General features: G+C 40.4%; 1 protein-coding gene across 1 annotated transcript in view; it reads right to left on the reverse strand.

Moving 5' to 3' along the window:
• Positions 1-12412, reverse strand: part of Sergef (secretion regulating guanine nucleotide exchange factor) — a 278435-nt gene that overhangs the window by 70809 nt on the left and 195214 nt on the right. The window contains exon 9 of the mRNA XM_004634955.2: positions 7708-7744. Coding sequence (XP_004635012.1) covers positions 7708-7744 — 37 coding nt within the window. The remainder of the gene's footprint in view (positions 1-7707; positions 7745-12412) is intronic.

Raw genomic sequence — 12412 nt, forward strand, 5'->3', positions numbered from 1 at the left:
AAAAAAACCAAACAACTCATGAGGAGTAAACAAACCTTCCTAAAGGAAAATAATTTTGAACATGGAAAGATGCTTAAACTTCATTTAAATAATCAAAATTAGAGATTAGAATTGCTACAATTAAGGAAGAACAAAGTTAGAAGACTTACTACCAGACACTAAGATTTATTTTAAAGCAACAATAATGAAGATTGTGTTTACTGGTAAACGAACAATAAAACTAAAGAGTCCAAATGTGAATATTTGTTCCTCTCCTTTCCTCTGCTCTCTCATCGTCTCCTACTTTTCTTTTTCTTTCTTTCTTTCTTTCTTTCTTTCTTTCTTTCTTTCTTTCTTTCTCTTTTCTTTTCTTTTCTTTTCTTTTCTTTTCTTTTCTTTTCTTTTTTCATTTTTTGCAGAACTGGGGATTGAACTCAGGCCCTTGTGCCTGCCAGGCAAGCACTTATTCTACTGAGCTACCTCCCCAACCCTCCTATTTCTACTATGGAAAGAAAAACTTTTCTATAAATAGTCCTAAAGCAATGCTTTCTTTTTCAGTATATAACTCAGTGCTATGCTACATCCTCAGCCTTTTTATGTTTTTCATTTTGAGACAGAGTCTCATCATTTTGCCCAAACTGGCCTCCAACTTGCAATCCTCTTCTCCCAGCTTTCCAAATAGCTAGGATTACAGGCATGTGCCACTGTGCCTGGCTATAGCAATCTTTTGAATGAATTTGAGGTGGGATTTAGGCCTAAATATAAAGGCAAAATAAATAAAATTTCATAAAGACAACATAGAATATTTTTATTACCTTGTGGAGAAAGAAAAATGTCTTAAGTAGGCTATAAATACCTCAAGCCAATAAAGGAAACACTGATAAATTATGGACTTCATTAAATTAAGAACATCTATTCATCAAAAGATACCTTTAAAAGGGCAAAAGAATGCACTTTCAACTGAGAGAAGGTGCTCGTAATACACACATACAACAAAGTAATCTATAAGATACAGAGGATGCACACAGATCGCTAAGGAGATGGACTGAGCCAGATGTGGTGGCACACACTTGTAATGTTAGCTGCTTGGAAGGCTACGGGTGGTGGGCCAAAAGTTTGAGGCTGACCTAGGCAATTTAGTGAGAAACTATTTTAAAATAAAAAATTTTAGACCAAATGTTGTGGCATGCATCTGCAATCCCAGTACTTGGGAGACTGAGGCAGGAGGATCACTGTGAGTTCAAGGCCAACTTGGGCTACAAAGTGTGTTCAAGGACAACCTGAACTGCAGAGTGATATCCTGTCCCAAAAGACAATACAGTAACTAAATAAATAAATAAATGTATTTTTAAAGGGCTAAGGATGCAGGTCAGTACAAAGCCCTAGGTTTGATCACCAGTACTTCAGAAAACAAAAGAAACTACAATGTGTAGAGCTCTAGTGGGGGTAGAGTTCAGCTGTAGACTGCCTGCCTACCATGTACAAGACTCTTGGTCAGATCCTCAGCACCACAAATAATGAAAAAAAAAAAAAAAAAAAGAAAAAAGAAAAATTGGCAAAGACTTAAACATCTTTGGACTTGACCTATAATCAGATGAACAGGTCTTCCACATAACTAGTTATGAGAATCCAAATTACAATCAGTGAGAGTCCACACTGTACACTCATGAGAATGGGCCAAATCTAACAGACTGAAAATATCTAGGAAGGATTTGGCAAAATGAAATGTTCATATGTTACTGCTGGTTGTGTAAATTGGTATAGATATTGGCAAACTGTTGACAGTATGTGCTAATGCTAAACATACGACCTAGAAATCCTACTCTTAATTATGTACCAAGATGCACATATGTTCACCAAAGAGCTATACAAGAATAACCATAGCAGCTCTATCCATAATCCCCAAACTGGAAAACAAAGTGTTCAACAGTCAAATGGGTGAATCAGCTGAAGTATAATCACACAGTAGAATACTACTGAGCAAGGAAAAAGAACTACTGTGTACACAGCATGAATGATAAATGTGTTGAACAGTAAGGCCAAATAGAAGACTACCATTTGTATGAAATTTAAACACAGTAAACCTGACCTTGTCTAGAATAGAGGCAGCTCACTTGTTGTGGCATAAGCTAATCTTCCAGGGTGCTAGGAACATTCAGAAACTTGCACTGGGTATTGGTTTCTTAGGTAATGTTTATGTGCAGAAATATGTCAACCTGATCTCTTAAGATTTGTGTACTTTATATATTTTATATTTTCATTTTAATAATAAAACAAAACCTACCTTGAGTATTTATTTACTGTCAGATTGGCAAAAGTCCAAATTTGAAACTCCCTATTAGGGAAGCTGCACAAAACAGGTGCTCTTCCACATTGCTGGTAGGAGTAGAAAATGGAAGAGCCCCTAGAAAGGCCAATTTTGCAGTATTGTGCAAATTTAAAAACACATTTTCCTTAGATACAATAATTTTGTCTCCAGGAATTAATTCATCCTACAACTATATTCTCCCACACATAAAATAACACATATATACATAAGGTTATTCATTACAATATGGCTTGTAATAACAGAGACTGAAAATAATCTAAATGTCCATGAAGATAGCACTTGTTAAATAAATCATAGTGCTAGGAACACTGGAATATTATGTAGCTATAAAAATAACTAAGATAGGGGACTCAGGTCAACAATTTCTGACACTGCCAGTGAAGCAGAAGACCCAATACTATTATGGACTACTGGACTCTTTTTAGAATATTTGGCTGAGTTAACACACCTATAATATTCCAATAATGGAACTAAACAAAAAAGGGGATACAGATGAATGTCCATTTTGTATCTGTGTATTTAAAAGGGTTAGGATAGATATATAGTTACATTCTCTTAATGAATAGAGGGATGTGTTCTAATAGAATTTGAATAGGATATCATGTCTGCATCTTGTATAGCAAATAACCACTAGGAAGAATGTATGCAATGTGTTAATTATTGAAACTGTCCTACCAATTTGGTTTGAAACTGTCTCATTGCTATTTGTTTCTCAATAAAACTATAGAAAAAAATAACGCTTATATGATAAGAATGATAAGAATGTTATAATTCTTTCAGTTTTAACTATGTTACATTTTATTATTTCACAATATATTTCAATAACTGTCATAACATTCACCTTAACTGCTGTATAAGACCTGGAATAAAAGAACACTTGGAACACACACGCACACACACACACACACAAACAAAAAAACTAAGAAGGCTTTTATATTGATATGTAAAAATGACTCAGATAAAGTGTTGAGAAAAAAAGCAGACACTATGCACAACACTTTGCTATTTACATTAAAAGGGCCATAAGACATATTTTGATGTTCACTTATATATGAAGCAAGACACTAGAAGCCTATAAAGAAACCAACAGCATAGGAAGCATTAGCTTCATGTGTTGCTTTGGGGAACTGGACAAGTAAGTAACAGGATGGGAGGAAAGTTCTTTACTTTAAATTTAAGTTTTGATCTATATACATGTGTTAATCATTAAAAATTATATAAGCATATTAATTTTAAGTTGAAAAGGACAATGGACAGAGATAGAAGCATCCTAAAAGAAGTGGCTTTCCAAAACAATGTTATTGATTTTGCAATTTTATCTGGTTATAAGCAGAGAATTACTTTAATCTGAAGCAGCAGAGATTTAGGCTTGGTATACAGAAGACCTTGCCGACATGAAAGAAACTTGCCAACATGTCACTATTGTTGGTTCTCCCTCTCTCCTTTCCTCCCTCTTTTCTGTCCTAGGGATTGAACCCAGCACCTTCATATTGAGCTACATCCCAGCTTTTTCCTTTTGAGACAGGGTCTCAGGAAGTTCTCCAGGAAAGGCTCAAACTTTGATACTCCTGCCTCAGCCTCCCAAATGCTGTGGTTACAGGTGTGCACCTCCAGGCCTTGGTAGGGAACTCAATATTGAAATGAAGAGATGAACACTCTTAACTAATGGACTTAAAAACAGGCCAGACTGTTACAAGTCTGCACATAGGCAGCACAGGGTAGCAGTCTACAGGTTCTGAAGAGACCATGATTAATGATCTGACACACAGGTTCCTCCCAAATGGATGACTTAAGTGTAGCACATTGCTCATCTCAGGTTTCATCTTGCCTTACCTAAAAATGGGGTTAATAATATAGTAGTAACCCATCAATTTGCTAGGAGGATTAAATAGGATATATAAATGAAGCATTTCTCTTCTGCATAGGAACAGACAAATTTGAACCTGCCTGAAAGCACTCTTCAAATCCCTATGGTCTGAAAGGCTCACCTCTCAGAGAAATGGCCTGTGCCCTTCCCCTAAAAGAGTTCTTTCTCAATATTAAGTTTTTCTCTGAAATCTTACATGGCTCTCTTTGATGAGTTTCTGGCGAAGGTCAGATGTTCTGCCATGCATGTAACAAATGTACAGCCTTCAACAATTGGAAATCATCAGTAAAGTGGAATGTAAATCAGTGAACAGTATAACTTCAAAGCAACCACCTTCCTTGGATGAACAGGAGATACCACACTTTCCTTTATTCAATCTTTAAAACTGCCAGTCTAGTGGCTGGTTAGATCAGTTGGTTAGAGTATGGTGCTGAAAAAACTGCCTGTCTGGCAAGCCTCATGCTCCAGGAAAAAGCCATCAAGAAAGTCCTTCCAAAGGTCTGCAGAACAGGAAGAGAAGCAGTACAGTCAGCTTTTTTTTTTTTTCCCCCCTTGCAGGAAGGGAAGGCTAAACAACTGCACATCAGGAAAGAAGGCAAGCAAATTGGCCAATTGAGCCCAAATAAGCTGCTCCTGTGGGAAGCGAAACAGCTGGAGCCAACTCAGCCAGATATAGAGGTGAAGGGCCTGAAGAGAGCTGGGTGTGAGGACCTCACCCCTGGGAGGCAAGGATCTTCTGAGCAAGTGATGGTCATGTGCCCTCTGCTCAACTCTGTTGGCCTCAACATGCGTCCACAAATGGGACCAGCCAGAAAATGTCATCAGATGCAGAGAGAAATACTGGGTGGAAAGGAAGAAAGCAAACCAACCAACCAGCAAGGGAAGCAAGCACCAGTGGAGTGTGGTGGATTCAGAGAATGAACCTAACATACCTAGATGCCTACTCCTTTTTCAGGCTTATCTGTTGCATGTTGGTTTGACATGAAGGCTGCTTCTACCTTTGATAAAGCCCAGGTTCTTTATATTCTGCTCCAGCCTATTCCATCACTGAGTTATACTTGTTATGGTGGGTGCAGTTTTAGCCACTGCTGGGCTAAAACTCAGGGACTGCAGCAGGACGCAGGGAATCTCATCTAAGGTGGGCAACAACAGGCAGGTGATGGGAGAAACTGGCTGTGTGGAACAAGCCTGTGAGCCAGAAGAGCTCTTCTCTCCCTCCACCTTGTCTCCTTCTTGCTGGCTTCCTGCCAGACCTAACAGGCAGATTCTTGTTACTCTGTGTGTAGAGCGTGCACCCTGCAGGGCTCCATTGGGTGCTATACGTCATCAGTGGTGAGAGCATCTGTCTCCCAGCTCACAGGCAGACAGGCAGGCAGGCAGGCAATACCCAGAGTACTGTTCTGGGCCCACCCTTCCTGACTCTGCAAGCTTTCACTCAGCAGACTGTTCACCTGGCCCTCAGCACTGGAGACAAAAGGAAAAATAAATCTACTTTCAAGGAGCTCACTGGCAAGTCCTCTCCCACTATCTCTAATGGCCTCCATACTTGGGGACAACTTACCATAATGGTATAATTACTCACTCCTGTCAAAAAATACACCGGGACTGGGTGACTGGTTACACTGACACATTCTCATCTCCCTACCCCTCCTTAAGGAGACAAGGAACAAAGACAACAGGCCAGGCATTCTACATACTATCTCACCTCACCTTTCCCTACAATCCTACAAGGAGGAATTCTTACCGCATTACACAGATGAGGGGGAAAATGGCAACTCATAAGGAGTTGAAGCTGGTGTAGACTGAGGCTACCTGTCATCTTACCTCTTTCTATAGCTCCAGCCTGCCTGTGTCAGCTCAGCCTGATGCTCAGCCAGCTCTGGCCTTGGCCTCTCCTTTGTCACCACTTTCCTTTTTTGTTTCCTCTTCAGTCTTCTTGCTTCTGCTAGTCCCAGAAGAAATTTGCCCTCTCCAAGTCTAGTTACAGCAGCAGTGCTGGTGACAGTGGTGGCAGCAAAACACCCTTTGAGTCTTGGATTAGCTTGTCTTAATTATACCCAGGCTGGAACAGTGCCAGTAGAAATGATCTATTACTGCTGCAAAGCATGCAAGTTGGCTGTTACTTTTTCTAGCTTTTTCTCTGACTCGAACCCTCTGCTCCCCACTGCTGCCAACAGCTTCCCTCCTCTGCTGGCCTTGGTTCTGCCCCTTGTACAGCACATTTGGGCCTGCAAAGCAGTGCCTCAGACTACTGCCACTCCAGGGAACTGAGTCTGTCCAGCTCAATTCAAGAATGTATGAGTCTTCACTGAAGGCCAGAAACTGTGCTAGGTGCTGTGAACATAGGGGCCTCAGAGTCAGAGGCTAGGAGACACAAACAGGAAGAGAAATCACTAACACAAGACAGGCAGCGTGAGACTGTGATATGTCCTAAAATACCAGAGCTGGAGGAAAACTTGGTTTTCTGTTTTAAGGCCTCCATTTTAGAAGTGGGAGACTTTAAGTTCAAAGCATGGCAAGTAGTTGAACTAATAATGTCCAGTAATAACAACTAAAATTTTAAAGGCCTTGCCGGGAGCTAGGAGCCATTCTGTGAGTTTTGTGTACATCCATTCACTTAACCCTAACAACAGAATTAGGCAGTAAACACAATCACCATCCCATTTTAAAGGTGATAAAGTGAGGTGTAGAGGGGTTGACACCTTGTCATTCACAATAGTAGTAAACAGAAGCCTGTACTGACCTCAGGCTCTCTGGACTACACTGTAGTCTACTATGCTATGAGTTGGAGATTGACTCGACCTGTGAAAACAGTGAAAGGACTTCTAAATGAATTGCACATATGTCCATCATAAAAACCCTGAACTTTGTAATATGCAGAGCCACCCTAGAGGAATTCTCAATCAGAGGTCTGGGTCCAACTGAGAGTTCCTTAGTGCTATTTAACACAAGTTAGTAAGGGAAGTGAGCAGAGCTGTGTATTTCCAAAGAAAGAACCACACCAAGAAGAAGGAAATCGATAGAAAGGATTTATTCAAAGAACCAGAAGCAGTCTGATCCATTTTTCTTTTTAACAGTACTGAGATTGAACTCAGGGACTCTCACATGGTAGGAATGTGATAGTATTGTAGCTCTAATAGTTACAATAGAGAATGTGGCTCTAACACTGAGCTACATCCCAAGCCCCACTCTCACTCCTCTTTATGCCCAAGTGTCTATGCATGATACCCCAACCATTAAGTCCTTTAGGATACCCCAAGTGCCACTTCCTGAGGCAAGAAGGCCGGCCCTGGCATCTGATAAAGGTTTTCAGGAAAGGCTCCCATTCCCCTAAATCTCCCCAATACATACACACACATACACACACACACACACACACACACACACACACACACACACACGCACACACAGCAGAGACACACACATACACATACACACACACACTTAAACCCTGGCTTTGGTTAACCAAGTCTTCTCCAATTCTGTCTACCAGTTTCAGAATAAACACAAGATTGGTATAAAAATTACTTACCAATTACTGCCAAATTATGTTCTGAGCCACAGGAGATCTATAAAAAGAAAAAAAAAAACACTAGACAAAGAAAACTTATAGTGATATATCAGCCAGTATATTTTACGATCACTATTATTTCCTAATGACACCAACATTTTTTGGCAAATTTTAGGAAACAGAAAGAAGTACCATATACAAAGGTGAGGACTATAATTGCAACATACTCAAAAAGTCATAAAGGAAGCATGAAATAAGCAACAGAAATGCACCAAGATGTGAAAGAAGTCATCTTTAACCAGTTAAACCATGATAATTTTTTCTATTTTTTTATATATTTCAAACTTTCTATAATGAGCATATGTTACTTTAAAAATGAAAAGATAAGGCAATAAAGATAACAGATTTTAGAAACAGAACTGAAAAGACCATCATTCTCATCTGGACTGATAAAATGAGCAAAGGATGAAGCAAACAGACTGGGCTGAGGAGACGTTCAACTTTTCATCTGCTCTCCCCACTTCCCTTGCAGCCACACACACTCCACTTCCTTGAGCCCGCCCTCTTCTCTCACACTTGCGGGCCTTTGCAATGCTCTTTCTGCCACCAGAATGCTGTCTCTGCTACTGTCTACCTAAAAAGCCCCTTCTCACTCCTTAAAACCTCAAAGCACATAATCGGACCCTTCTGCTGCTGATTCTATGCAGACTCACACACTCAGTCACTTGCACTTCTGTTAGCCATGTATTGTAGCAAACACTTGTTGCTTTTTTTCAGCATTCTTCTTGTCTCCCCACTAGACTGCAAGCATCCAGGGAGCAGAGCTGAGTCTCATCCACCTCTATCACACAAATACATTCCAAAAGTCTGTGACTCAGTTAACATCTGCTACATCAGAGAAGAAATAAAAGTACACAAAGGAACAAATGCTTAATATGTGAAAGACAATCAGGGTTCTGAATCCAGTGTGTTCCCAACCAGTAGGAGGCATTTCTTGCCTTTCAGTCTTGCTGTGTTCCAACACAATTCCGAGAGGAAGTGACTGGAAATCTAAAAGCATAAATGGTTCCCTTGGGACTAATAAGAGGAACCCTAGATTCTGGAGAAGTGCCCTGCGACCTTTCCCAGCTCACTTGAGCTCCTAGCAAGAGGAAGGTCCCAGGTACTCTGGAATGTGGGTGCAGGCTGGCCCTGGAAATCACCTATATTGCCAAGAGAAGCAGGGGCTTGGGAAGAGAAAGTAACTTGCCTCAGGTCTCAGAGCAAGTCTGTGACAAAACTACAACAAAAGCCACCATTATATTCTCTAGTATGAGATCAGCTTTTTTGATTCACATGAGTGATTCCTAAGTGAAGGCATGTGTTGTTTGTCTTTCTGTGCCTGGCTTGTTTCACTTAATATGATGTCCTTCAGGTTCATCTGTAATGTCACAAATAGCTGTAGTTAACAATAATACATTGTATTCTTGAAAAATCTAAGATATTTAAAAATTTTTCTCTGATAAAAATGACAAGTGTGTGGGTAATATGTATGTTAATTAGCTTGATTTAGCCTTTCCACTATATATATTTCAAAATATCTTATCATACATGATTTTATATATAGAGAAAAAACTTTAACTGTCAATTAAAAAATATTTTTAAAACCCTATGACTACAGCCACTTTAAATCTCCTGATTTTCACAAGAGTTCCTTTCTTAATGCTAGATACTGTATTCTAGGAAAAAACACTTGGAAACAAATTCAAAGGTTCTCAGCAGAGGCACTGACAGTGAAGTAACTTGGAGCGCTAAAGGTCATCTCCACATGATAGACCAGAAGGGGCAACAAGTTTCCTCAGCTTCTTCCTCTGGAGAAGCTGTGCTTGCCTGAGCCCTACCTTCCACTGAGAAGAGGACTGTGCACATTTATATGGGCTCCCTAGAGTGTTTAGTAAAAAAGCCTCTGTAAATTTGACCCTTTGGAAATAGTTCAGATTGTCCAGTCTCTGAACTCCTTGGAAGCTGGCTATATCTGTGATTTACCTAAGGGTTGCAGTATGCTTTGCCCAGGACCACATACTGTCTATGACACAAGTTCATTATAATTCTGGCTGTCCTCGGGCTACTTCCCTGAGTCTGCTATAGGAAGTAGCTTAGATTGATGAATAGGAAAAAACTTATACATCTAACTGATAGGTTATCGAAAGTGTCCAGCAGAGAAACAGAAAGAAGGAAAAAGTGGAAAGGGGCTTTATTATAAAGGGAAAGGGCTTTATTATCCTGGAGGACACGGAGAGAATCTCAGCAAGATAAGGAATTCTCTGGATTGGAACAAAGGGAGGCTGAGGCTCTTATGGCCTTTCGCCAGGGGTGGGGCTTGAGGGGGATGTTTAGATACACCTGAGGAGCTGGTTGGGGACTTCCCTGAGGCGTGGGGAATGGTGAAAGGAAATTGCACCCTGGGCTGAGTTAGGGAAGAAGGGGGGAGGTGGTCTCTGGGAAGATAAGCTGTTGTTTTAAGGGCTTCAGCCATATTAGATGACCACCATAATAATTCAACAATTCATACTAGGGCCATAACCTATCACTAACAATATGGAAATGTATATAATTTATATTATGATACAGCCATCTGATTATTAAGCAGTTTTGGACACTGAAACTTATAGCAATAAGAAAATATTCATGTTATTGTACAAACTGAAAAATTATATAAAATTATATAACATGATCTTGATTTTACAATAAGACAAGAGTAAAAATGACTAGAAGGAGATATATTGAAGTGTTAACAGTGACTGCCTCTGGTCTAGGGATGCGATTAGGATTGTGTGCATGGTTTTTCTTTCACTGTACTCACTGAATTTTACATTTTTGTTTGTTGTTGTTGTTGTTGTTGTTGTTGTTGTTGTTGTTGTTTGGCAGTACAGGGGACTGAACTCAGGACCTTGCATTTGCCAGGCAAGCACTTATTCTACTGAGCTATCTCCCCAGCCCTTACATTACTATTCTTATAATCAGGGGGAAATGTATTAAAAATAAGGTAAAAGAAATATAGTAGTTCCTACCTCAGAAAAAAGCACCTGGCTATGAAATGTGGTATACTTAGAAATAGTGCATGTGTGTTGCTGGGCAATGTGACTAAATTGTCCAGTTACAAGCTGCATCATGGTGTTAACAGTGTAAGAATTTTTTTCTTAAATTCTCTTTAACTATAGTGGGATTACCAGTAGTGATGGTGTGAGTGATCAGAACAGAAATTAAAAACTATTATACCGAGGACTTGTATGTGCCAAGCACCACAGCAAAGTACTTTATAAACATCATCACATTTTAATCAGCACAATATTCTTTTCAGATAGGTTTGGCTTTGCTCATTTTAGAGGAGACAAACATTAAATCACCTCCATAGGTAGTCAGGGAGGCAGCAACAGAACTAATACCCAGCTTTGTCTGATCTCTAAGCTAGTATTTACCACTGAATCATGTCATTTCTTTTTTAAAGTGGTTATTTCACTTTATAAAGTACAGAAAGAAAGAACCGGCTTCTATCAGCCAGGGTTGACCTGGGGCTGTGGACTGCAGAGATGACCAGCCTTGAGGCCCACAGGCTTCAAGAATCAAGCCACTGACAAGTGCCAGTATCAGGTAGCAAATGCTGCTCTCAGTTAATGAGTGAGACAGTGATGAATTGACTTTGTCAAGCCAATGCAGAACTCAAAGCTCCCCGATGCTTCCTGCTCTCTGTGCCCTGGCATAGAGGTCAGAAGACAATACCACAGGCCACAAAATCCCAGTGCGACATTCCTTCAACAAGATTGTATCAATGACCACTTCCTTCATATTGCTTCTGTCAGCATCTACACACTGCCCAGCTGTTGCAGCTTTCTAGAAGACTCTGTTAACAATGGCAATATGCCCAGGAGAAAGTGATTTAGAGCCAAGAAGCCAGGTGAATCCTAAGTCCTCTGCTTTCTGGCTCTGAAAGTCTTGGCAAGGAATTTAATATAGGGCATCACTGTTCTCAGATGTAACAAGTAGACAAGGGTTTTGCCTTGTCTGTCCTACAGAACTGCTACAGGGGATATGTGATATTCCATCTTCTTCCAGCTATACACCATTTTTCTTGCACACAGATACAATGACATCACACTCCTATATATGTCCCTTCAGTTTGCCAGTATTGGTATGTGTTATGGTTTATGTATAGGTGCACTCCCAAAGCCTCAAGCAGTTATGAGGCAGCTTCTGTAGTGTGTTTAGTGATTTTTTTTTTCTCCCTGGTACCAGGAATCAAACTTGGGACCTTGTACTTGCCAGGCAGGTGCTTATGCTACTGAGCTATCTCCCCAGCCCTAAGCTTCCAGGAGTTTGTGATTGATTATTGTGGGTGTGGATGCTGCACCAGCCCTGGGCAGGTAATTTGCATTACAATGTAAGGAAGGAAGGCTCACTAGCTACCTGAGCTGTGGCCCCTCTCATTTGCTCTCTGCTCTTTGCTGCCACCATGAAAGATTGTTCTCTGCCATGTGCCACGCTGCCTTGAAGTCAGCTGAGTATGAACTGAAACCTCCAGTAACTGTGAGCTATATAAACCTTTCCTTTCTTAATTTTAAGTTTTGGGTATTTGTCCCAGCAACAAGAGAATAGTAACTTGCCGCAGGATCCTGAACAGACCCAGAGCGCAGGCCCAGCATGGAACCCTTCAGCAGAACTCCCTGCAAAGAGGCTAGAGGCAAGACCC

This window comes from Octodon degus, unplaced genomic scaffold (assembly GCF_000260255.1).
Source record: "Octodon degus isolate 3935 unplaced genomic scaffold, OctDeg1.0 scaffold00067, whole genome shotgun sequence".
Lineage (NCBI taxonomy): Eukaryota > Metazoa > Chordata > Mammalia > Rodentia > Octodontidae > Octodon > Octodon degus.